We start from the raw sequence: 27,045 nt of genomic DNA, 5'->3' as shown, positions 1-27,045 counted from the left end.
ATATTGTGACAACTCCAGCTGTGACCCGGGCCACCCTGGAGCCAGAGCTAGTCTAAGTTTGGTACGGAGTAGCAAGGATCCCAAACCCAGCCCTTAGCCACTCCAGGGATCCCCAAAATGATGAGCTACAATCACACCGTGTAGACCGCTGTCCTTCCTCGCCAGACATACAGCCATCCTGAACCCTGCTCTCCGGGATGGTCTGGTGGCCCACCCACTTACCCATGGGAAGCTCTTACCACTAGGGACCTCTTTTCTATATTCCCAGTAGTGCCTGGTACAGGCTTCATATTTCATAACACCGTTACATAAGAAATAATAAATAATGACCTCCTCCCATTGTCCCTGGGCTCGCCTGGGTCAGACCTCCCAGCGAGGGCATGGGAGCTGGAGAGGAGATGGAGGGAGCACAAGGAGTGGGGTGCCCCCTTACATTCCCCTTCCAAAGCACCTCTACATGGCCTCACCCCCAGACCACTCTAGGGAGTGAAAAGGAAGCTACTGGGAAAGGCAAGATAGGGATCCTAAAGCCCTGATGGAAAGAGGGACCTCAGTGAGAAGTGGGGCTTCCCAAGCTCTTCTGATCCTGCCCATCAACTGCCCTCACCTCAGCAGAACCACCAGGGGAGAAGGACGGTGCCCACTGCGCTACCTGCCCTCGCGGAGACCTCTGAGTACAGGTGGGTGGAAGGCCACGCTCCAGGGACCAGGCTGGGTGCAGCCAGGCCTGTGGAGTGATCTGCTGTGGAGTAAAGTGACTTCTTTACTGAACCCTGGAACAGCAGGGAGGATGGGAGGTAGCACTTTGGGGGCATGGCTGCGGCAGCCACTAGGCGGGGAGAGGAGGACCCCAGAAAATGAGAGCAGGCAAGCTCCTGAGGGCAATGTAAGATGTACTCAGAACAGCGCACAGAAGTGTGCCAGTCCGTCGGCCCCCTCCACATTCCCCTCTGGGCCCTGCAGAGGTCAAGGGACAGAGTCAGGGGTGGGGGTCAAAAGTCTCCTGCCTGCTCGGCGGACACAGATCTGGTCTTGGATCTCTGTAGTTGTAGACTGCATGGCCTTTGGCAGTGCAGGATCTCTTCTTTAGGTCTAAGTTACTATAATTAATCAACCAGATCCAGGCTCTGACTATGTAGTCCCCGCGAGCCCCAAACTCTTGATCTTCTTGCTTCAGCCTCCTGTGTGCTGACTTTGCAGACAGGTACCACCAAGTCCCGGCTCCTTAACATCCTTTGAGAGTGTATTTCCTGTTTCGTCTAAGGTAGTTTAGCACAGGTCCCTCTCCAGCATTAAATCATTGCTTTCTTCTTCTGAAGTTCACTCCCCAGAGTGGACATCATAAATCTATGCCTCTTGGGTACCCTGACCTGTCAACATCCACTGACAAGCCCAACCCCATCACTCCTCACAGGTTACGGGAGGGATCCTGTTGCCCCGGGGACCCGGGCAATGCTGTCACCTCCTGCTAGACCCCTGCTGTATTTACCTAGTCTTGGTTGCCAACTAGTAAGGGGAGGGATGCTGAGGGCTGGAGACCAGGGACCAGGACACAGCAGCCTTGCGACCTAACAGGAATGCTGCGTTTCTCTCTGTCAAAGGGCAGGACATATTGCACATGCCTCCTCCCTCTCCTGGAGGTAGGAATGTAGAGAGCAGACTAGCTGGCCTCTTCCTTCCGAGGGCTGGGCTGAAAGAAGGCCATCGGTATGCATAGCCCACGGGCACACTGGGTCTGCTCTCCACATACAAGCACGTTCCCTCAATGCATCAAAGCACATGTGCAGTGGGTGGCATGAGTGCCCAGCTCATGCTTACCTGTGTCTACATGCACACTCTCTGGCACACAGGCATGTTGTCACACACTTCCAAACACACATGTAGATCATGTCTCCGTGCTCATGCTTTCTCATAGCATGTTCATCTCAACACAATGGCACACTACACACGCATACACACACACACGAGAGAGAAAGAGAGAGAGAGATTAATCATAGGCCACTAGCTGCTACTGCCTTCAAAATTTTGGAAAATGCAGGAGGAGTTGTTCAAAATCCATTGGCCTCTGGGAGCCACCAGGTTCCTTGGACTAGGAGACCCCAGGTCTTGCAACAGAGAGAGTTTTAATAAGCGAAGCCTGGTGGCAGCTATTCCAAGAGCAGGGGTGTGCACCAGGGAAGCCAAGGGCAGTGGAGACTTCATTTGGATGGTAGGTTCCTCAGGGTGACCAAGCTGACTAGCATAAAAGGGCTTTTTGCAGTGGGAGCCTGGGGCATTCTGGAGTCATAGTGTCAGGATCCAAATGGCTCTTTGGGAGGCTTCAGTCACAACAGTGCCTGCCCTGTGCTTTGGGCCAAGGGATCCGAGATTGGGCAGCAGGGGGGAGGGGTAGTGAGGGAGGCTAAGCCTGGAGTAACGCAGAGGGAGACAGCTTTCCACTTAACGCTGGCCTCAGGGATGAAGCAGAGGTGTCCAGGCAAGAAGGGACAGGAAGGGTGACCCAAACTGAACCTGGCAGCTGCATGGCTGGGTGGGGGGTGACAGTGTTACTCATTTGTGCATGCCCCATAGAGCCAAGCACAGGTTGTCCTGAGGAGCTGAACACAGTGTCTGTGCCAGAATCGTAGAGTCCAGGCAGCTATGACAAAGTCCCCTGGGACAAATGAGAAAGAGGCTCCAAACAGTGCCTGATACTACCCCAGGCCCTACCGGCCTGACCACAGGGAAAAGAGAGACTGTCTTCCTGAGTGAGAACCATCAGGAGATACAAGGCTGAGGAGGCTTCCAAGGCCTGTTGGCTGGCCACGAAACCCACTCAGGTCTCAGGGGCAGTGGTCATCTGTTTCCCTCTCCAGACAGAGGACACCTAGAAGTGCCCAGGTCAACCCGGCTTTGACCCTTTGACACATCCTCCTGGGGAAACTTCCACCAAAGCCAGTCCAACCATCCCTGGCCTCAGCATCCGGCTGAGATGGAGCAGCCCTTTTGTGGCCCCATCTCCAGCCTCCATCTCTTTGGAGCGGGAAACACCACATCCCAGCTGTCTGTCCCGAATCCACCTGGAGGCTGGCCAGCTTGGCTAGAAGCCAACTTAGTTAGGCCAGACCCAGGAGACTCTGCCGGGAAGAGGCAAGAACGGGAAGAAAGCACCGGGCCAAAGAGGGCCCCTTCTCCGAGGCCTGGTCTGTGAGATTGGTCCTGGCACACCCCTGGACTTACCCATCCCTACACAGTTCTGAGCTCCTGGCACTCTGGGCTGTGTCTCCCTGCTTTTCTGGGATGTGCTAAAGAGATGAATGTTACCATGACAGCTGGTGGCTGATTCCATCCTGATTGCAAAAGGCCTTGGAGGCCTGGCTTGGAGCCCCACGAGGGCCAGAAGGCAATCTGCTTGGGAACCCAGAGAATGAATGGCCATGTAGTCTCGAGATGCAGCATGCCCCCGCTCTAAGAGCAACCCTTCCTTCCTCCCGCTCTCCTGGGAAGCGGTCAGCTTGCCTCACCAGCAGCTGCTGTTACAACCCTGGAGGCAGCCTGGGGCCACCAAGGGTGGTGAAAGGCAAGGAAGGGCCCAGGGCTGCCTCATTCTCTGCAGGCAGACCTCTGTCCTTCTTCACGCCCACACTCCAGCCACCAGCCCGAAAATAGTCCGTCCTTTTCCCCTCAGTTTCACCTTCTCCTCTTCCAGCTGACAGCTCTCCTGCTTTCTGTGGAAACTGGGTACCCCCAACAAGAAGTGCCTCCAGAAACCCACTTCATCTCATACATGTCCTCTAGGTCCCTAGGGGGACCTGAAACACACACCAAATGAAACTAGAGTCAGAGTGACAAAGAGCCAGGAGGAGACCCATCTTAGGGATGTCCCTGAGGATACCTGGCCACTCAGAAAAGGGTGTGGGACAGAGGCCCATGGTCAGGGGATCCCGCTGGACAGCACGCAGGCAGCTTGGAGTCTGAAGCTGAAGGTGCATGGCTAGACCTGAGAGATCTACAGAGGATGCCCGTGCTGTGAGAGGGTTACCTGGTGGAGGTAGGAAGAGTTGAGAATTGTGAGCATGGCATCAACCACTGATGTTTCTCCTCACAGATGGTATGACTAAGAGCAAGCACTTCCTTTTGCCTATTTTTTTTTTTAATTTATACGCATTGGTGTTTGACCTGCATGTCTTTGTGACGGAGTCGGAGCCGCTGGAACTGGAGTTACAGACAGTTGTGAGCTGCCATGTGGGTGCTGGGAATTGAACCCAGGTCCTCTGAAAGAGCAGCCACTGCTCTTAACCACTGAGTTATCTCTCCAGTCCCCCCTCCTCCACCTTTCTAGGCCTTGTTTTCTCATCTAGTAAATGGACCACTATTGTACCTCCCAATCTCCCTGCAAACGTGTGTGTGTGTGTATGCACGTGTGAGCAGGCAGAGGTGTGCATAACACATGTACATGTGAGCGAATGCCATGCATTGCATGTGTGCCTGAGGAGGCCAGGAGAGGACATCAGATCCCCTGGTGCTAGAGTTCCTGGCAGTTGTGAGCTTCCCAGTGTGGGTGCTGAGAACTGAACTCAGGTCCTCTGGAAGATCAACAGGTGCTCCTAACTGCTAAGGCATCTCTTCAACCGTTCCATCTTATTTTTGGAGAAGAGCTCACCAGTACAGTCTGACTGACTGGCCAGCAAACCCCAGGGATCCTCCTGTCTCTGTTTGCCCGGGGCTGGGACTACAGGCAGGCGCTATCAGGTCCCAGCTTTGGTTTTGGTGTTTTTGTCAACATGAGTTCAGGGGATCCAGCTCAGGCATTCACGCTTGCATGGCTAGGGCAGCACTTACTGACCGAGCCATCTCCCCAACCCTGTACCTACTGTGTAAAGGGCTCCAGCAGAAGTCCTGGCACTGCCAGGTTGCCACCGCCAGGTTGCCATCGCCAGGTTGGGTCATTATTACTAATATTCTTTGAGCTATTACTTTCTTATTTGCCAAAGAGAAAAAACAATACACAGATTTCTTGTGGTCAGGGACTCGGTAGTGAGAGACCAATGGGACACTTAATAGATGTCAGACCTGCCATTCCCTCCCCCCAACTCCCACTCTCCCTCCCCCACAACGCCCCCTCTCCCCACCCTCCCCCACAGCCTCTCCTGACTCTGCCACCCAGGAGCTAGAGGACCCGGCTCCTACTCAGCTGGGCAACAGGTGGCAGGGTCCATGGGACACAGGTGCAACTTTGCAGGAGACAGGGGGTGTGACCCCTTCTGTTTCCTCCCACACTGCTTCCCCCAGCTGTGTGTGGGGGGAGGCTGCAAACACAGCCACGTGCAGTAGGAGGGCTGAGTAAGCACCTCACTTCCTTCTGCGCCCCCCCCCTCCCCCCCCCCCCCCCCCCCCCCCCCCCCCCCCGCCTGCCCCAGCAACTGTGGCCAGTGGGTGATTCACAATGCTTGTTGGGGCAGGCACTGTGAAATGAAGAGGGGTCACTTCCCTGAATTGTCCTGGCTGCCTGGTCCTCCAGCACACCTGGATGGCTTGCTAACTGGCCTGGGGAACCACAGGGTGCCCTGCCTGGGTGGCAGCAGGCACCCAGGCCTTGCCAAACCAGGAGGTGTGGCCTTGGCTGGGCTCTTGTGCTGGAGCCTGGATTCTGCACGAGGCTCAATCTGAGTTTTGGCTTTCGTTTCGTGTGCTTCAGCCGGATGGGCAACATAAATGTCCCCTGACTGCCACTCTGCACCAAGGCTGGGAGTGGCTCCCCTCCCGCTCCCTGGCCACACCTCTCACTCTCTTGGTGGCCTTGCAATGGACGCATAGCCAGGAAAGATGACATGGCTAGTATTCACGCGGAGACAGGTCAGCCTGATGAGAGCCAAGAAGGTGGCCTAGGACCCGCTCTGAGGTGTGGCTTCTGTGCCTCTGCTGGGTAAAGATGCCCTGGCATGGGGTGGAAAATAACAGACTGTTTCCCTCAGCAGCACCAGGGATTTCCCAGGGCATCTGCATGTATCAGGCAAGCGCTCTGTCACCTGAACCATATCTACATACATATTTGCGTGTTCGTGTGTGTGTGTGTGTGTGCGCGCGCGCGCGCGTGCGCGCGCTCACGTGCAAAACTTTTCCCAAGACAATATCAAGACCCTTTTCCTCAAAAACTCTACTTTTAAGAGCTTAAGGGGCAGGACCAGGATGTTTACTTAACATTGACAAGATTTATGTTGGATTCAAGCATAAATACATGCGTGTAATTACAGAACTCGGGGACATAGAAGCAGCAGGATCAGGAATTCGAAGCTAGACTGGGTTCCATGAGACCCTGTCCTGAAAAGAAAAACAAACAGACAGAATTTAAGGGGCACTGGCCACAAAACTGCATAAGGACATTTAACACAGCACTGGTAAGAAAAGAGAGAACACTGGACAAGACCTGAATTCCCAGTTGTGGGAAAGACTTACAGAGATACATTTTAATCACGCAGGGATACATCATCCCTGGGTGTGTCGCCACAAAAATGACTTCAAATAGTGATACTGTCCAATGTTGGTGTTCACAAGAATTGCTCAAGAGTCTTATTAAAATGCAGATTCTGATCTGGCAGGCAAGTACGTGAGTGCGTGCGTGTGTGCGTGCGTGTGTGTGTGCGTGCGTGTGTGCACGTGTGTGCGTGCGTGTGCGTGCATGTGTGCGCATGCGTGCGTGTACGTGCATGTGTGCGTATGCGTGTGTCTATGTGTGTGCTTGTGAGCGTGCATGAGCAGAGGTCACAGGAGGACTTTGTTTTTTGTTTTTTGGGTTTTTTTTTTTTTGTTTTTGGTTTTGGTTTTTTGAGACAAGGTTTTTCTGTGGTTTTGGAACCTGTCCTGGAACTAGCTCTTGTAGACCAGGCTGGTCTCGAACTCACAGAGATCCGCCTGCCTCTGCCTCCCAAGTGCTGGGATTAAAGGCGTGCGCCACCACCGCCCGGCCACAGGAGGACTCTGAATGTCTTGCTTTATCATGCTCTGCCACATTCCCTTGGGATAGGTTTTCCCACAGACCTGGAGCTAGGCTGGCAGCCAGGTGGCCCCAATGCCCCTCCTGTTTCTGCCCCTCACAGTACACTAGTTCCAGGCCCATGTGTGGCCATTTCTGATTAAAGAAATTAATTCAAGAACTTACCTATTTTCATTTTTATGGTATATGAGCATTTGCTTGCCTGCATGTATGTACACTCTATGCAATGTCTAACCAAAAGAGAGAGCCAGATCCCCTGGAACTGGAGCTACAAGCAGTTGTGAGGCACCCTGTGGGTGCTGGGAACCAAACCTGGGTCTCCTGCAAGAGCAACACTTGGCTATTGAGCCATCTCTCCAGCCCCCTTCTGGCATTGCTTTTGTCTTCTGTCTTTTCCCCCCTTCTCCTCTTCCTCCTTCTCCTCCCCGTCTTGTGTATTAACTCTCCTGATTTTATTATCTTCATAACACAAGCACTTAGAACGGATCACTCGACTCTGTCTCTGCATATTGCCTCCCAGCATCCTCTTTGCTCTGAGGCTGAGCTCAACATACTCAAGCTTCAGCTAATTTTCTCTGTAGTCTTACCCTCTTTGCAGAAAGCAGGCTTAGCTGCCACCGTAGCCGCTTTGTTTCCCATCAGAAGGTCACTTTCTCTGGGCACACAGAGAATCCTTGGTCTTCTCGTACTGCGTCACTTTGCGTAGTTAATGCTCAACACATTTCCTCTTGTTCTCTCTTTTCTTTCTTTTGTTTGTTTTTTGGTTTTTCAAGACAGGATTTCCCTTCGTAGTCCTGGCTCTCTAGAAGCTCACTCTGTAGATCAGGCTGGCCTCAACTCAGAAATCCACCTGCCTCTGCCTCCTGAGTGCTGGGATTAAAGGTGTGTGCCACCACTGCCCTATCTAGTTTTTAGATTTTAAAAAGTTTGTCTTATGTGTATGAGGGCTTTGCATATATATATGCACTATGTGCATGTCTGGTGCCTATGGAAGACAGAAGAGGGCACTGTGTCCCCCAGAACTAGAGCTACGCATGACTGTGAGCCACCATGTGAATGCTGGGAGCTGAACTCGGGTCCTCTGCTAGATCACCCCGAGACAGCTCTCCAGCCACCTGTGAAATAACAGTAGGGTTTTGCTGGGTGATAAGATTGTGGGTGTAAAACTTTTATTCTTTATGCTAATTTGTATTTTCTGTAATAAATATCTATTGATTACGGGTTGATTTTGTTTGATTGCTTGCTTGCTTAGTTGGTTGGTTGGTTGGCTTTTAAACACAGAGTTTCTCTGTATAGCCCTGGCTATCCTTGAACTGGCTCCATAGACCAGGCTGGCCTTGAATTCACAGAGATCCACCTGCCTCAACTTCCCAAGTGCTGGGATTAACCATGTGTGCCACCACTGCCCGGCTGTATTAACTGTTTAATTGAGGCAAAGTTTACACTTATGCTGCTGGGTCACCGGACAGGTGTTTATGCCATGTTCCTGGTCCTCAGAACTGTGAGTCAAAATACCCTTTGTAAATCAGCCAGTTTTGGCTACTGGGAGATAACAGTTGGAAATCAATGATTTGGGAGCATAGGGGATCATTTTAGCTGAACTCATGGACTTCCATAACACTGACTCAGCATGAGAAAGCTACCCCTTTCGAATCCTCTTCACAATCTTCCAGTGGGTTAGCCTCGAACACCTCACCAGCCTTCTGGTGGGCTAGCCTCTGACCCCTCACTCTTAATGAAATGTGAAGTTTCCTTTTCATGAAAAGAGAATTGGCCAGAGGCTGGGAGTGTTCACTGGGGACAGATACTCCCAATGCAATTGACTTGCACACTTGACCTTCTACTTAGGGCAAAGATACAGCGTCGTCTTAAAAATATTTTCAAGTTGCAAGGAATAAAAGACAAACTAAGCCTTCACGGTGGTACCTACATATAATCTCAGCACTCAAGAGGACTGTGAGTTCAAGCCTAGCCTGGGTGACATAGCAAGTTCCAGGTTATCCTGGAGAACAGAAGGAGACCTTTTCAGAGAGAGAGAGAGAGAGAGAGAGAGAGAGAGAGAGAGAGAGAGAGAGAGAGAGAATGAGGAGATTGCTCAGTGGGTAAGAGTGTTTGCTGTATAGCAGGAGGAACTGAGTTCAAATCCCCAGCACTTATATAAACACAAGCATGGCCATCAATGCTTCCAACCCCAGCACTGGGCTAGAGACCTGTGGATCCTGGGAGTTCACTGGCCAACTAGCCTAGTAAAAATGGTGAGCTTAAGGTCCTCTTCAAAAGCAAGGTGAGATGGCTCAGCATCTCATTTGCCATACAGTCCTAGTGACCTGAGTTAGATCCTCAGATCCAGACATTGAAACCCATGATAGAAGGAAAGAACTGACACTCAGCTGTCCTCTGACCTCCACATGTGTGTCATGGCATATGATGATGATGATGCTGAGGATGATGAGTGAGGTATAGAGTCAAAGTGGAAGAGACCAGATATCTTTCTCTAGCCTCTTCATGCATGGCATGGTGTCAGCACTAACGCATGCATACACATGAGAGAAAGAAAGAAGGAAGGAAGGAAGGAAGGAAGGAAGGAAGGAAGGAAGGAAGGAAGGAAGGAAGGAAAGGAGGGAAGAAAGGAAAAGAAGGAAGGAAGGAAGGCATGAGCAAGGAAGTCAGGACTGCGAGGGGTGCGCCCACCCACTGAGACTCTGGGGGCTGATCTAATGGGAACTCATCAAAGTCAGCTGGACTGGGACTGATGGAGCATGTGATCAAACTGGACTCTCTGAACATGGCGGACAAGGAGGGCTGACTGAGAAGCCAAGGACAATGGCACTGGGTTTTGATCCTACTGCATGTACTGGCTTTGTGGGAGCCTAACCAGGTTGGATGCTCACCTTCCTAGACCTGGATGGAGTGGGGAGGACCTTGGACTTCCCACAGGGTAGGGAACCCTGACTGCTCTTTAAACAGTAGAGGGAGGGGGAGGGGAAGTGGGGGGGAATGGGAGGAGGGGAGGAGGTGGAAATTTTTAATTAAAAAAAGGAAAAAGAAAGAAAGGAAGGAAGAAAAAGAAGGAAGGAAGAAGAGAAAAAAGAGAAAAAACAGAGAAGAGGTGAGTGTGGAAAGTGCCAGGTTCTCCAATTCAGTCTGGGGCCTGGGGCCTCCTGGTAGAAGCCACCAGCTGGGACCTGAGACACCACCATCCTTGTCCCTGGGGCTCCCAGGATGTCTAGTAGAGAAACTCCGGTCTTTGGAGTCATCTGACTAGGGCTCCTGTTTTAATTGCTATTGACTGGATAACTCAAGGCAAGTTGCTTATTTTGTGACATATTTTTCTCATGGCTAAAACAGAGCTGATGTCAACCTCTAGGGTCCTGCTGTGAGGTTTGAATGAGATCACCCCCCCCACACACACACACACACAAAGGGCCGGCCTCGGCCACGTATTATACTGTGAATGTGGATTCCAGGGAATTCCTCAGGTTCCTGGAGAGATGAGGAAGTGGCCGGAGTGTGAGATGTCACAGCACCCGAATCATCGTTTGAGGGGAAATTGCACTCTGAGACATTCTTTACGCGAGCACGAGGCTGGACCGTGAAGGAGTCTTGCAGATGTCAGCTTCCAACCCAGCTTGGCCTTCCAGCCACACCTCATCCCACCAAAGTGGGTTCCAGAAGCCCCAGACTCGAGGCCCCACTCTTTGAGATGAGGGAAGCCGAAGACAGAGCAGATCTTGGAAGCAGTAGCCAAATGTTCCCTGACACAGAAGACTCTGGGGTCTAAGGAGCCAGCTGGAGGTTCACTGTCTGTCTGCTGAAGCCTCTGCTAGACTTTCTGGCTCCTCTACCCCTGGGAACCCAAGCATAAGATGTACTAAGCTGGCTCCCCTTTGCACCCATTGCCCCCATCAGTTCCCTTCGTGTGCTCTCTGGGAGAAGACGGAGGCTGGGAGGAAGGGATGTGTCTGGGAGGGCTGGTCCAGCCTACTGGGCCTCCATATCTGTATCCTTACCAGTGGCCTTTCCATGTCTGCTTCCAGATGGGAGGGGATGGGACAGCCCCGATTCCTCCCAGGAGACCGCGATATGACTCACTCCCCAGGATGGGCCAAGGGCAGCCTTTTTCCTGTAAAACTCATGTAGAACAAAGGAGTTCATCGTCCCACCTTGGAGAAGCAAATTGTGAACCAGAACATAACACCAGCTTTAACAACGTGGAAGTTTATTAACTTTTAATATAAATTAATTCTGGATGGAAGTAGAATAGAACAAGGAAGGTAGGAAAACCTCATGATGTTTTGGAGGGATTCTACTTGACAGCAACTCATGGACCAAGATGACTCCCACAGCTCCTACCAGGCTCGAGCTCCAGGGAAACCTGGCAGAGACTTTAAGGGTGCTTTCACAACCCTAACAAGACCAAATGGGTAGGACTGAGCTAGGGCCAGGGCCACAGCTGGCTCAAAAGACAGCTGGGACACGACATCCTTTATCCAAGAGGCATTGGAACTAAACCTACTTTTTTAAGCTAAACTGTCCATCTGCCCCCAGATGCTTCTCCAAATGGTACATGCAGTCACGCCACTCCTCTGCTCAAGAACCTGTGGATTCTCAACATGGTCTTCAAGTTCCTCAAAACAAGGCTCCCACTTTCCCTCCCAGCATCACATCCAGGCCCAGTTTGCCCTCCCCCACTTCCTTTCACACTGTTTAGCTCCTGCACGGGCGTCCGTGTCCCTTAAACAGCCCATGTCTTGTCAACCCACCCTCCTTGGCCACTCCACCCTTCTTCGGGTTCATCTTGTAGGATGCTAAGAACACATTATCTTCACCGTGGTAAACCTTTCTCCACTCTGTTTTGTCTGCTCTGGGGATTTTTCTCAATCTTCTGGAATTTTCCAAAACATGGTATTCATCCTTCCTTCTTTCCTTCCTTCCTTCCTTCCTTCCTTCCTTCCTTCCTCCCTCCCTCCCTCCCTCCCTCCCTTCCTGTCTTTCTTACTTTTAGATGGGAGTTCATATAATCCAAGCTGGTCTCAAATTTGCTATGTAGCTAAGGATGGTCATGAACTTGATCCTCCTGCCTCAACCCTCTGAATGCTGGGATTACAGAATGAACTACACCTGGTTTAAGTAGAGCTGGCGCTGGCATGTGTTCTACCAAGAGAGCTACACTCCAACCCAAGAATGTTCTTTTATATCACCAAGTTGCTTGAGAGCCAGGCATTTGGAAGGTGTCTGGCACTGGTCACTGGCAGAACCAGGGATCTATGTCAGAAGCCCTGGAGACTCAGTATCATTGATGACATTAAGTCTCTCCCTCCAAACTGGAGCCTCCCGCTCACCATCATTAAGTTGGCAGCCCTACTTAATGAGTGAAGGATGCTCTCTCCTGGGAGATCCAGCCCACTTGGCATCCCAGATCTTCCAGAGCACTGGGTACTGGCTCAGAGCAAGTCCAAGGGACCTTCTGATCTCCCTGTCTGTAAAGTACAGACACTGACCAGGGCTGATAATCCAAGGTGTGACATCCCAATTAATCACTGAAGCTGTACCAGTGACCCTGCCCAGATCTGCCTGATATCCCCTCTTCTCGAAGGTCCAGGGCTCTTGGGATCAGCAAACACTGTGTTTCCTGCCGCAAAGAGCTCAGACGCTCCACTCTGTAGCTCAGGGACAGCCACACATTGACTGGCCTTCAGGCCAGTGCTCTTCAGACCCCAGCATGCTCTACCTGTTCTGTGGATGGAGTGGAGACTCCAATTATCAGCCCACAGAAGTATTTCACAACCCAAAGACTCGTCTGGGCTGTCTAGACTCCTTCCCTGGGAAGCCTACAGCCCTGGTCCTTGATTTCCTATCTGTTCACAGACTCATACAGCACTAGACATCCTTCCTGGGGAAAAGGCAATCAAGAGTAGTCTCCCCAGGCTGCGGAGATGCAGGACTCATTTTGATCCCCTGCTTCTGTGTGTTCATGAAGAGGTCAGAGGACAACTTTCAGGAGTTGGTTCTCTCCTTCCGCCGTGTGGGTCCTGAGGACCAAATCTAGATGGTCAGGTCTGGCAGCAGGGCCTCTACCCCCTCAGCCACCTCGAGTTCCAGCATTGTCCACTTTGGCCATTTTGCTTGAGATCAACTTTTAAAAATGTATTTATTTTATTTAATGGATGCTCTGCCTGCATGTATATTTGTGTACCACGTGTGTGCAATATCTGTGGAGGCCAGAAGAGGGGGTAAGACCTCCTGGGATTGGAGTTAGATGGTGAGCAGCTATGTGGGTGCCAGGAATCCAACCCAGGTCCTCTGGGAGATTCGCCAGAGGACTTAACTGCGTCTTTCCAGTCCCCTTGATACCAATTTTTAGAAATTATATTTTATTTTTTTTTTGTCGAGAGAGTGTGTGTACGCACGTGTGTTCACATGCTTGAGAGACTGCGTTCGGAGATCAGAGGATAACTTTTGAGAGTCAGCTCTCCTGCTACAGGGTGAGTCCCAGGGATTAAACAGAGGCCCAAGCACCTTTACCCACTGAGCCCTCTTGCCAGCCCTCAATTTTTTGTCTGTTTTTTTTTTTTGTTTGTTTGTTTTTTTGATTGTTTGTTTGTCGAGACAGGGTTTCTCTGTGCAGCCCTGGCTGTCCTGGAACTCACTCTGTAGACCAGGTTGGCCTTGAATTTAGAGCTCTGCCTGCCTCTGCCTTCCAAGTGCTTGGATTAAGGACATGGGCTACCACAGCCCGGGCTGAAAGTGTGTGTATGCCAGTTACCTTATTTTTGTTTTCTTGTTTGTTTTTGTTTAGGTCTTTTTTGTTAATTTCTCTCCCCCACACCTCCACCCCTACTCCCACTGAAGGCCAAACCAAGGGCCTTGCTCTTGCCTACCACTGAGTTAAATCCCCCAGTCTTCTCTTGCCATTTTTTTTTTTTTTGAGACAGAATCTCACTCTATACTTTAGAATGGCCTCAAATTCACCATTCTGCTTCAGTCTCCAGAGTCCTAGGATTTCAGGGGTGTCACTATATCTGTCCAAGACAGAATATTTAGTGGACTCTGACTGTCTATGAACCGGGGCTGTGTCTGTCTCCTTACCTGCTCGACAAAGTGAAAGGGTCAGGTGGACAGGTTACCCGGCCCTTTCACCCCATTCCTCCCCAGTTCCTTGCTCTATGGAGAGAGGCGCCTTCAATCCCCGAAAGGAAAGGAACAGCATAGAAACCTTAAGCCTGTGATATCAGCACCTACTAGGTTGCTGCTAGACCATGGCGGGAAGAAGCCAGCTGGTCTCTGCCCCCTACAGCGACAGTCATGACAGCTGAAGTTATGATGCTGTTCCAGACCACGGCTCTTTATGATCAGCTTCTGCTTTCTTAGTTAAGCCACACTGCGAGCGAGCGAGAGCGAGAGAGAGAGAGAGAGAGAGAGAGAGAGAGAGAGAGAGAGAGAGAGAGAGAGGTAAAAAGACTTGTCCAAGTCTATACATCTTAAAAAGAGTAAACTCGTAATCCTTGCCTAAAACTTCCACCTTGCCCCTTGGCTGGACCTTCCCCTTCCCCTTGTTTTTACTGCTGCTGGCGGAGGTGCCCTGCACGGGCTACTTCACCTCTCTCTAAACCTCCACTTTCTTTCCTGAAATGTACAGACAATAATTCTTCCCTGGCAGGTGGAGGAGGTTTCCATACACTGAGTGTGTAAAACACAGGGAGTGGCGGGAGAGCCATCACCCGCCAGCACCTTTTGGGCCCCCCAGGTAGCGGGCAGAGGAGAAAGAGGTGACCCGCAGTCCCCATCAGAAGACTGAGTTTCAGAGCCGTCCAGCTGTCCTCCGAAGGCGGGACAGCAAACTCTCCGGGGCTCTCGGGTTCTCCCCAGGCTCCGTTCCACATCACAGCCGATTAGTTACAGATACCGTCCCCTCCTCATGTATCACTGACAGCGCAGAGAAAGGGGTGATTGTTCCTCAGGAGGAAGGGTCTCTGGGCCCCTCTCTCCCACGTAGCGGAGAGCCGGCACAGGGATGAGAGAGGGTGGAAGAGGAAGGGAAAGAGGGCAGACACAGGAAATGAGCGTGCGGTGGGTCCCAGGCAGGTGGACAGACCAGCTGAGGGGCCGCACCGTGGACAGCAGACAGACAGGGGTTCCGGGCTCAAAAAAAAAAAAAAAAAAAAAAAAAAAAAAAACCCAGAACGGGGTTAGCAGGAACAGAGGGTAGCTCTGAGCATCAGATCCAGCGCCGCCGTTTCCTCGACAGTAGCTTCCAACTGTGGAGGGCCCTTTCCCTCTCCCCCTGCCCCCTCCCCACTACTGGATAGATACAACTCAGCAGGTGCCTGGCCTCTGGGTCTCACCAGAGCTTTCCACATCTCTGGCTGGGATCCAAATTCCTTCCTTCAAAGCAACCAGGGTGGGCCAGCCTGTCAGAGCCCCAGCTTTCTGTAAAACTGACTGTCAGGCCAGAGCCTGGAAGAGTCTAGAAGGAATCTGCATCCAGAGACTATCGGGAAGCAGTCACCTCCGGAGCTACCTCGTGCCCTTGCTGGTCCATGACTTTGCTAGGCCCTACACTACAGCACCGGGCCAGCCGTGTGCACAGTCCCTCTTTGTCACTCCCCTTAACACAGCTGAGAGCAGCTGGCATTTCCACAAAGGGCTTTACTAAACACCAAGGAAGAACAAAAGAAAATAATTACAGAAAACACAAAAAACCCAGCCCCAGCTGCCAAGTTCCCAAAATACAGGGTACCATTCCTTTGGTGACAGCACATTGCCCAAGAGGCCTGGGACAAGGCCTCGGGCACCCGGCCTGGTTCTCCTTGTTCCCAGGCCTGTGGTGGGTGCCATCTTTCTTCCCACCCTGGGAACCCTTTGGTCACCCATGGGTTCATCTCTGGCGCCTTTCCTATTCAGCTCTACCCCAGGCCTCCCACTGGGCTTTAGGCTATGGCTAAAGGCAGGAGCCTTGTCCCCTAGAAGTTAGCTCTCCACACTTGCCCCTGCTCCAGAGGCTTCTACCCTCAGTGAGACATGGTGAATGCCGCGGAAGAGCCGATTCCTTGGCAGATGGGAGCCATCTTCCCTATGGGAAGAAGAGGAGACTTGGAGGGTTGGACTGGTCACACTGATTAATGAATCCCCTACTGTGTGCAAGGTGCTAGAGAAACACAGATATGCAAGAGAGAGTATTTGCTCTTATACATCTTAAGGTCTTTGAGGAAAGCAGGTGTGTAACAAGAGAGTCGGGTGCCACTCCAGAGGGTAAATCCGGGTGCTGTGGTAGTGACCCCGAATGAGGGACGCAATAGGATGCTACTTGGAATAGGCCCCGGGAAAAGAGCAGGAGGACAAGGGGCTTTTCCTGGGCCACCTTGTCACCTCTGAGGGAAGCGTCATTTATGACGGAAGCTATAAGATAGTGTTTGGATTAGGCCTCAGGAAAAGGTTAGAGGTGGGAGGCCCAAGAGCAGGAGGACAAGGGGCTTCTCCTGGGCCATCATTGTCATCTCTGACGTAAGTGTCATTTATGAAGAAAGTTCTGATAAGGTGTTCCGAATAGGCCTCAGGAAAAGGGCTCTCGGGTAGAGGTGGGTAGCCCAAAATCATGAGGACAAGGTCCTTTCCTGGGACGTCATGACACTTCTCCAGAGGCGGGAGCTGAACTGCCCCTGCAGGGCAAGAGAGGTCACAGTAGGGGAGAGGTTCACATGGTGACACCAAAGGAGAAAGCCAGTCAGATGGTGTTTGAGACAGTGCCTCACTGTGTAGCCCAGGTGGCTTCGGCTTGCTATCTCCCTGCCTCAGTCTGCCTAGTACTGGAATGAAAAGCCAGCCCTACCAAGTCTAACTGAATCAGCAAAGCTGATTTGACATAAGTCAAAAAGTGGCGATGGGATAGTGAGGGCGTCTCAGAGAAGGACTGCGGGGGAGCTCTGTGCTTGGGGGCCAAGTGCTGACCTGTATCACGGGAGTCCATGCTGCCTCACCCCGAATGTTGACAACCACTTGCCCAGCACTCTGAGAAGGTTAGCTCCCCAGACTAGGACCTTCCTCCTCCTACATGTGGTCTTCAGCACCACCAGGACAGGGTGGGAGTAGTTAAAACCTACTTGGTGGAACCGTGGCAGAATTCAGTGAGTTAATGTGTTGTGAGCAGCAGGTCTGCTTCTTGGCATATAAAGTATGTTCAATAAACATCAGTTTTCCCCTTAAAACAGCGTCAAGGGACCATTGCTGATAAGCAGCTAACGGCTGGACTGGCCTGTGCCATCCTCGTAACAGATGGATCTGCTTAGAGAATCTCAAGGACAGCGGATGCCAATGTTGTGTGGAGGGTGGACGGGCTGGATTGTGATGGACAGAATGGTTGTGTGCATACACATGTGCTTTAGAGTGTACAAATCCTCCATCCATTGCTCTTCCACAACGGACAGAAATAACTTCTTGTTTTCCTTTTGTCTTTGCTATGCTCTGAAAGACTCTGGGATATAACTGGAGCATTTCTATTTCTTTTTTTGTTTTGTTCTGTTTTTCAAGACAGGGTTTCTCTGTAGCTGTGGAGCCTGTCCTGGAACTAGCTCTTGTAGACCAGGCTGGCCTCGAACTCACAGAGATCCGCCTGCCTCTGCCTCCCGAGTGCTGGGATTAAAGGTGTGCGCCACCATTGCCCGGCACGTTTCTATTTCTTTACTAGAGACCTGAAATTGAGTTAGAGACCATGCCCAAGAACTACCATTAGCAACACATGCACACACAGAGAGACACGCACTCGCACACACGCACGCACACATGCACTCACACATGCACAGGGCCTTTTCAGTGCTCCATGACCCTATGGAGTAAGCGCTGTCATCATTCACACTTTGCAGGTGGAAGGAATGCACTTAGAGACGTGGTTTGAAGTCGGCTGCGTGTCTGTCCAGAAGGAGGGCCACAGCACATGGGAGCAGAACCACTAGCTCTTCTCCCGGACGGAGATGATGATCCTCGTGCTGTAGAGGTTTTGGAGTCTTTCTGACTTCTGCCACCTTACCCACTTTGGCAAATTTGTCTCACAAACCAGAAAGCTGCATTTAGAAGGGTCTGGAGTTTAGGGACAAGAGACCGAGGGACACTACCCAAGGGGCTGCGTTCACGCGGGAATGATGAGGAGAGCTTCAGCATCCCCAGCCGTCTGTGGGAATGGAAATGTGGAGGGGTCATCCATGCTGAGTCTCCAGAGTTTGGGCCGGGGCCTGTAGCACAATAGTGCTGGGAGCTGGGGAGATGGCTCAGAGGTTAAGAGCACTGACTGCTCTTCCAGAGGACCCAGGTTCAATTCTCAGCACCCACATGTGTTTGTAACTCCAGTTCCAGGGGGTTTGACTCCCTCTTCTGACCTACCTCTGTGGTCATAAGTGGTGTGCAGACATACAAGAAAACATACTATGGCTAAAGTAATATGCCACGCACCGCGGCCCCGGTCTGCGCTCTATGCGCTAGACCCCAGTTAGTGAGCTTCGGGCAAGGGGCTGGAGGTTGAGAACACAGACGCAGAGACAGACCGACACGCAGACCAGCTGGCCTCGAACTCCCAGAGATCTGCCTGCCTCTGCCTCCCGAGTGCTGGGATTAAAGGCCTGCGCCACCACCGCCCGGCCCAAAGCCTCTCTTTAATAGCACCATGTAGGCTTAAATACAGTACAGTCAATGGCCAACAGGTGAAAATCCCATCCTCTGATCCTCTAAGCTAGGCACAGCTTCTAGTAACTTCAATTAGAAGGTTCTAGGAGAGAAGAGCAGCTGAAGACCAGGACTCATTAGTCCCAACACTAATACATGTCAAATGAAATAATTTGTGAACAAATGTATGTACACACAATGTACAGATCCCTATTCAAGTGCAGTTACCAGAAAACATGCTCAGTCTATTCACTATAATACAGATAATTAAGAATATACACCTGGGGGGGGGGGTCTAGAGAGATGGCTCAGAGGTTAAGAGCACTGACTAGCTCTTCCAGAGGTCCTGAGTTCAATTCCCAGCAACCACATGGTGGCTCACAGCCATCTATAATGAGATCTGGTGCCCTCTTCTGGCCTGAAGTAATAAACATAATACATAATAAATAAATCTTTTTTTAAATTTTTTTTATTGAGAATAAGAAAAAAAAAGTTTCCGCGTCCTCCCAGCCTCCCATTTCCCTCCCCCTCCCCAAATAAATCTTTAAAAAAATAAAAGACACACTTGGGCCAGTGACATACATCAACAGATAGGAGTGCTTGCCACCGAACCTGACAACTTGAGTTCGATCTCAGGAACGCACATGGTGGAAGGAAGGAGAGAGCCAACATCAGAAAGTTGTTCTCTGACCATCTCCATCCACATGTGTACCATAGCAACACACATGCACACACAAAATAAAATGAATGTTAAAAGATGTTCAAAGGGCACCCGCTGGTGCACAATACACACTTGTGCACACATACACAGATCCATCTGGGAGACACACTTAAACGCTCATGGGAACACAAGATGCTCTGATAGAGTGTGTATCACATTGGTCCACAGCATCCTTCCCCCATGCGCATGTGCAGTGACCCTGCACCATGCTCTGGAGCCAGGAAGACAATCCGTCTGCTGTACAACCCCAGCATGTTGGAGCTCGTCAACATGTTCTTTGCAGCCCCCGCTTAGCTGGCCATGACTGACTGGCCCCTGGCTCCTGGGCTCAGAGCCTGCCAGACAGAGAGGCAGCATCTCTGGCAGCCCCTTGTGGGTGGGCAGCAAGCCACAGACGCAGAGGTCACTGGGGGTAAGATCCAGGACTGCCCTGGCCTCCCTGCCTCTGAATGGAATGTGATCCCAAAGCCACCTCCCAAGGCCCATCTCCTCCCCCACAGCCACCCACCGGCTTCTGACTCTGAACCCTGCCAGGTTTCTGCAGTCCGCAGGCAGGCTAGTCACTGGGGTTTGCTAGGGCGGTAGTGATGAAGAAAGACCGCGGAAGCACAGACACGCATGGTCACACCTTGATGCCCAGGTATTCACACACTCAGGACACACACTGGCAGGTAGGTACACACTCACTATCCCATCAAAACACACACGCAGATACACTTTCAAACATCAGTCATCTTCAGGGCCACAGGGCACACACACATACCACACACAATCATACAAGCACACAGAGATACCAAAAGCCCCAGATCTGTGACACAGAGATTTGGATGCTCAGTGGGTAACATATACACACTGTTTCATAGTCCTACACACAATGCCCATGAAGACACCACCTCTGTTCAGTACATCCCTGCTGCTCCTAGAACACCACGTCCTCCTTCTGCTTGGACTCAGGAGGTGATACCAGGCTAATTCATTCCCTACCTCAAGTAGGTTGGCCTGGCCTGACAGGAGGAGGTGGTGCCGGACCTAGGTATAGCCAGGTGCCCTGGGGTGTTTCCTGTATGCTGCCCACAGTTGGGCTGCCCTGTGCTTGCAGTACGAGTTCAGGTAGTAGATGGAATAAAGGCAAGGTTCCGGAGGCACGTAGCTTGCTTTCTTTCTCTGCCAGGTCCCTGTCCACGCAGGCAGATGCCCGCTGGCACACACACACACAAAACACACACACACACTTTTCTAGGGTAAATATGAACATTGTTCAGCATCTGCAGGTGGAGCCCTCTCATAGGATCAGGTTCTTAGTTTATAAAACGGGCTTAGTAATCTTTCACTCCCATCCCCCGGGGTTGTAGGCATGGCAGGAACTGGCCAAGAGCGGTCATAGCAAGATGTCGCCTTCTTAAGGCTGTGATCCCTGTAGAGGTCACTAAAGTACCCAGCCGTCTCCAGGGCAGATGTTGGACGTCAGCACTTGAAGGTTCCCACCGAAGGTGGCACCAGAAGAGCCAGGTGCAACCCTGGCCGTCGCGGCGGGCTGATCCCGGAGCAAGCTAGCGCCAGGCTCGGAGGGGCCTGGCGAACTCCGAGGGCAGCGACCCTTCCACGCCCTGCGGGGTCACGCGCACACAGGTCTCACCGCCAACCCTCTCCCCCAGCGCTCCCGAGCCGCCACTCCTGGGGCCTCGGGGCTCAGTGGGCGGGACAGACTACAGCCACGCCCCTTGTACAGCCTTGAAAACCAGCGGCGGACTAGCTTCAGTTCGTAGCGGAGCTGCAGTCTGAGCAGGAAACTGCATCTTCAGACTTCTGCTCAGCCACGAGAGGAGCTAGGGTCACCGGACGCCTAGGACCCTTTCACAGTCATCCGACTGGCCGCGCCAACTCCCCACCAGTTTCCTCAGCCTTACCTGTGATCTCAGGACTTCCCCGACTTCCAGTGGATGCTCAAACTGACCCAGGACTGCAGTCAGTGGGACACTCAGCCCCTTACTCAGCTCTCCTCCCGTATCAGCGTCTCTCCCAAGGGGAAGAGCATGGTGATTGTTCCTTGAAGAACCCTGACTCTAGACGTCTGAGAAGATGCTGGCCATGAAGCTGTTCACTTGCTTCTTGCAAGTCCTGGCTGGATTGACTGTACATTCCCAGGTAAGGCTTCTCTTGACCTTCTCGTCCCAGCCGTAGCAACGGGGGCTACGGTCTGAAATTATAGTCTCACTTTGGAGAGCAGCTCCTGCTGAGATGTTCACGTTTTTTCCCAGGGGGTGGTCTGAACCTCAGGGAGGAGACCTCTGGCTGGGCAGTCCCCAAAGACTGGGGGGCTATCTTGGTGGGGGCAGGGAAGCCGTAGGGAATGAGGGAGGTTTCCTGTCTGGCCCCTAGAGCCCAAATGGCTTTGCTAAAAGCATCACTCCACTAATCCCAGTCAGTTCTCTGGCCTTGTGGTCAGGGTTGAGGCCCCATGACCAACCAGGCGCCCCCAGGACCTCTGACCTGGCCTAGTGGGGGAAGAAACCAGCTAAAGAAGCTTGCGGTGGGGAGATGGGGCCCTTCCCCCACCAGTGCTCCAGTTGAGCCGCGGGATCTTGGGTGGGCTTCAGATATGACAAGGGATCCTGCCATGCCCTTTTCTCCTGGTGGGTGGCAGCAGGTCCTGAGTGCAGGGCCTGGGGAAGTGAGCAGGGCCCTTTTCCCAGGAGCTGGGTGAGTCTGGCTGGGAGCCAGACTGGGCAGCAAAATCCTGACAAAGCCAATGCATTCCCTTCCTGCTGCACTGCCCCTGCACTGCCCACTGCCCTAGGACTCCTCAGCCCCAGCCCAGCGGTGCATGAGTTGTGCAGTCCTCTAGCTGAGCAGCCAGGCCGTCAGCCTGCTTGCTGCAGTGTTAGCCTGAGGTGTAACGTTACTGGCAGGCAACACCAGCTCATGGCGCCGCCTGCTCCAGCCCCTGAGTTCCCACCAGCTGATCACCTCCCCCTGGGCTCTGGCACCTAGCCAAGGCGGGCTGTAGAAGGCCCAGCAGGGCTGGCCTGGGGGCTGGGTAAAAGAGAGACCCCACAAGATTATAAGCTCTTTGGAACACGAGAAGCCTCCAAAAACCTCTAGTCTCCTCCCCTTTTCCAAATGAGGAAACTGAGGCCAGAGCATCAGGTGGTTTTTAGCAGCGCGAAAGAAGAGGCAGCTCTGAGACAGAGTGGAGTGTGTGTGGAGGATGGGGAGGAGCTCAGGGGGGACTCACAGAGCAGAGCCCCAAAGAGATGCTCCTTCCTCATAGCTGCCCCTTTGTGTCCACCACAGGGGACCCCGCCTGCTGGGAACAACTCAAGAGAAGTGGAAGGTAAGCCAGCCAGGCCAGCTGTGCACGCTGAGCCCCTCTCTTCTTTCCTAACGAGCGAGCCCCAGCAGAGAAGGAACTGGTCTGAAGGGTGGTCGCAGGCCAGTAGTAAGCTGGAGAGGGTCTGCAAGCTGAAGTCCACCTCTCGTGACCCAGCAACCTAGAGAGGTGTGGTCATGGTTTAGGGTCACCAAGCACACAGAAGCAGGGCAGGATAGCCAGGGTGCATCCAGCTGGCTCAGAGCCCCTGCCCAGCATGCTGTCAGGGTGCAGATGGAGTCTTAGTGGACAGGGTTGGTGTTGACTGCCAGAGACCAGGCTGGAGTTTGGGAGCTGAATGGAGTAGGCAAGCAGTCAAGGGGCTTAGTCAGGACGAGGAATCCTGTGTGGCTCTGACCAGGCCTTTCCAGTGATTACAAACAGACGGCCTGTGTCACACCCTCCCTCGCCCTCTCACTCTCTGCCCTGGGTTGTGTCAAGACATAATCTTCAAAGGGCAGTAGGACTTTTGCCAAAGAGACACACATGCAGGAGGCAGGGAACTCATGCCAGGTCCTTTCTCCTTCTCCCTTCCTGCCTCTCTGAGACCCGGAGGATGGCCACATGCCATGGCTGAGGCTTCCAACAGCACCATGGGAGAAGGGATGTGCTTGTAGGGTTGTCCTGACTTACACGGATAATAGCTGAACTGCTGTCTCAGGCTGGCAAGACCCTCTGCTGGCCTGCCCACTTGTCTCTTCACCAGCCCCGTGGGAGCCTCATCTCCCCTGCCTCACACCTGAAGCCTGGGCCACTGAATGGCTGAGAGAAGGAGCTCCTTCAGCTCCATGGCCTTGCCCATTTTCTGAGCTCTCTGACACTGGCGACGTATTGTGCTCTCTGGGGGTCGAGGAGGGCCGCCTCTCTCACCCCAAGATCATATCCCTTATTGATAGTTTTAGTATGTAGATCAGGCACCAGCTTTCAAAGATGTCTCAGCCTCGGTCTCCTCATCTGTGAATTAGGTAAATACTTGATATTAAAAACTTTTCCCAAGGCTGTAAGATTCTGAGTCCTTGGAGGAGACAAGAGTGTCTATACTTCCGAGGACCCCAAGGAGAAGGCTTGGAGGTATAGATTCGGAGTGTAGGCCAGCTCACCTGTAATCCTAACAAGCAAGGGGGCCTGTATTGTGACCAAGGAAGCACCAGCTGTTAAAGTCTGACATCACTATCCCCTCCCGCTAACACCAGAGTCAGAGGCAGCTCGGTGGGTGCAGTCACAGCCGCTGATTTCCACCCCTGTTCTTCCGGGTCCTAGGGATGGGCGTGTCCTGTTACTTGGCTTGACCATCAGCTATGCAGTAGGAAGGTACCAGTGTTTCACAGATGAAGAATCTGAGGCTCAGAGAGGCCCCAGGGATCAGGCAAAGCTCCAGGCACTCTTCAGTGTAGCCGATAGAACCAGCTCGCTCAGCCCCAGGCCTCCCAGCTGGGCAGGAGCTGAGCAGGCCTGAGTAGAAGTGGCCCTTGTGGCAGGCTGGCAGGGTGCCTTGCCAGTGGCCAGTGGCTACTGCAGACCTTTCCAGAAGCTTGCCATCAGGACTGAACAGGGTTCTTCTTGGAGTTCTTCCATCCTGGGTAGTATGCCGCTGGGGACAGATGGCTGCTCACTCACAGGGCTGGACAGGTAGCTGAGGAGCCTATTCTGGGCCCAGTCCCGACAGGAGGAGCCCTCCCAGTCCTGTCACTACCCACTTCCTACCCAGAACAGGTTTGGGGTTAGTGGGAATGCTCTTTGCAGCAATGAAACCCAACCTTTTCCTGAGGGGGCAGTCACACATCTGGGAGGAGCTGATGTCTGTGCTTAGGTAAACCAGGCCTCCGCTCAACTCTCTGGGCCTTTCTAGGCCAGTAAGAAACAGGCCTCGGGATTTGGGGGTCCTGGAACCCAAAATGTTTACATGATAGGATGTGTGAACAGTAAGGGAGCTAGGCCCCCTTTGCCGCTGTCCTTCCCTGGTGGCTGAGCTTTTTGTGCCGCCAACTGCTTCTCTCCCTTATTTACGTTTCCACGCAGAGATTAAATGTTCGTAGTGGCGTGGTGTTCAAGAGGCTTTAGACTAAACACGAAGCTCACGACGCTGGCGAAGGGAGGTGGCCTCTGACCCATTGTACAAAGGCAGGCTTTCCCTGGACTCGGAGGCTGCCTGTGAGGAAAGAGGCCTCGTTTCCCCACTTGGGTCCAGGGAGAGTGTCCAACAGCCTGGAAAAGTAGAGGGTCCCCACATCCCCCTCCAGGCCCTGGTCTAGCCCAAGTGCCTTCAAAGAGCAGCGTAGGAGGGGACACCAGATGCCTAGATAAGAATGGTTTATTGCCTTGGTGACTGCCCCGGCAGCCCCGCCAGCTCCACATGGAACAGCCTCTTGGGTGTTTTCCACCAGCCTGTAGCCTTTGCCGAGGGTCTCTGCTATGTCTGAAGTTTATTTTCCTTCCTAGAGCCACATCCTCGCAGGGTCTGTGGGATGGACTTTGGCCCCCTCTCCCCCTAGGAAGTACCACAGAAGCGAGGGTCTGCTGGGGAAGGCCACTGCTCTCTGTCAAGGCCAACTTGTGGGTGACCCTGGTCCCAAGTCTCCCATGAGTTGAGAGGATGGTCATCAGAAGTGGAGCAGGCTGATCCAGGCCTGGTGTCAAGGCTGACCAGGACTGTACACCAGGGCACCAAACCCAGACAGTCTGTCAGGGCCTACGTGACCTTAGCAACCATCTATTCCCAAGCTGCTTCTCGCTCCCAAGCCCAGGAAACTGATATACCTGGAATGGCTAAGTGACCTCCCCAAGGTCATACAGCCAAGTATAGGGCCTGGAGCCAGATGGTCTGGCTTTGGCTGTTCTCTGAGAGCCTGTGTTGGAGCCCTGGTACCAGGCTACCCCTTAAAGAAAGAGCATCTTTGGAGGGATTCCAGATCAGTCCCCCCAGAGATACCAACCACCATCACCACCAGGACATTGCAGGGGTCGGGAATGTTCCTGGTAATCCTCCGTGAACTGTCACCTCATCAGTCAGGAGTCACTGAGCCTGTGTTTACCCGGGGGTCAGCTCCTGCCTTCCCAGAGCCTCGTTTTGGCTCCAGGGGAGATAAGAACCACCAATGATGGTGGGAAGGATGTGAGCTGGGGACCCAAGCTTTGCTCCCTAGCGGAGCACCGCTCCTCGCAGAGCAAGTGCCTAGAGAAGGAAGGCTTCAGGGAGGAGTGGGGGCTGGGTAACAGGCACATGGTCTTCCTTGGCCCACGCAGGGTAAGATTCAAAGCTGAGGTCAATACTGATATGTCCTAGCTCCTGTAAAGGGTGGTGGGGCCACACAGGCCGGAGGCTGGATCACGTGGTTAGGCATGCTCTCGGCTACAGAGGAGTGATGTCAAGTAGAGCGGGACACGAGGGGGCTGTGATGGGGTTGGGACAGAGGGCGAGGGAAGTCTAGCCGTTCCTGGTAGGAGGACTGTCTTCAGGAGTTCTTCGAGGCTCAGGAAGCACCAGGTCAGGCTGGAGAGAGACCCAGGGCATAGTTCTCGAAGCTCCAAGGAAGACTTGGAACCAGAAAGAAAAACACAAGGAGAACTTGGGACCTTCAAAGATTCTGCTCTATTGACATTTAAGCCCCAAAGAGAGCTAAAGGATCAGCAGGGACCCTAGAGTGATGGCGGCAATAGTTCAGAGCAGAGGGACCCCACATAGGTCCAGGGGCTTCATGGGAGAGGTGAACTTTGTGGGAGCTGAACCCAGGAGCCACGTCTGGGGCATCAAGGAGCAGGTCCCTGCTAACCTGATCTGGCCTTCTGTCTCCCTACAGTGGTGCCCTTCAGTGAAGTGTGGGGCCGCAGCTACTGTCGACCAATAGAGAAGCTGGTGGATATCATCGATGAATACCCTGATGAGGTAGCATACATATTCAGCCCATCCTGCGTCCTCCTGTCTCGCTGTTCTGGCTGCTGCGGGGACGAGAGTCTGCACTGTGTGCCGCTAAAGACAGCCAATATCACCATGCAGGTAGGGAAGCTCTTCCTGACCCGCCACCATCTGCCATAGCCCACACCGTATCCCGAAGCCCACGGACTCTCTAGAAATTACCCAGAGAGGGACAGAGGCAGGTCAAGGACCTACAATAGGAACTAAGTTCCCAAGCCAGTGTCCCTCATTGCCAGCACAGGGTCTGTCCATCTAGGCTCTGAGCCCCTCACAGGCTCCTCACTGGTTCTCATCTCTCCCCTCCCACAGATCTTGAAGATCCCCACTGCTGGCGATGCTTCCTACGCGGAGATGACATTCTCTCAGGATGTGCTCTGTGAATGCAGGTAGGTCCCGGGTGGGCAGCAGGGACACAC

The 27,045-nt window shown here is 52.7% G+C and overlaps 1 protein-coding gene across 3 annotated transcripts in view; it reads left to right on the top strand.

Moving 5' to 3' along the window:
• Window positions 1–469: 469 nt before the first annotated feature.
• Window positions 470–27,045, top strand: part of Pgf (placental growth factor) — a 31,082-nt gene continuing 4,506 nt past the window's right edge. Inside the window, exons 1-6 of one of the 3 annotated variants that reach the window (XM_050164581.1) lie at window positions 470–680; window positions 17,833–17,963; window positions 20,699–21,491; window positions 22,641–22,680; window positions 26,514–26,710; window positions 26,939–27,015. In XM_050164581.1, the coding sequence (XP_050020538.1) occupies window positions 21,426–21,491; window positions 22,641–22,680; window positions 26,514–26,710; window positions 26,939–27,015 (380 nt within the window). In that variant the 5' untranslated portion in view covers window positions 470–680; window positions 17,833–17,963; window positions 20,699–21,425. Of the gene's footprint in view, window positions 681–17,832; window positions 17,964–20,682; window positions 21,492–22,640; window positions 22,681–26,513; window positions 26,711–26,938; window positions 27,016–27,045 lie in introns of those variants that run through there. The other 2 variants (XM_050164579.1, XM_050164580.1) reach the window with 2 other exon arrangements.

Source organism: Alexandromys fortis, unplaced genomic scaffold (genome assembly GCF_014885135.2).
Source record: "Alexandromys fortis isolate MF-2015 unplaced genomic scaffold, M_Fortis_MF-2015_v1.1 scaffold_159, whole genome shotgun sequence".
Lineage (NCBI taxonomy): Eukaryota > Metazoa > Chordata > Mammalia > Rodentia > Cricetidae > Alexandromys > Alexandromys fortis.
This window is presented reverse-complemented; position numbering and strand designations above follow the sequence as displayed.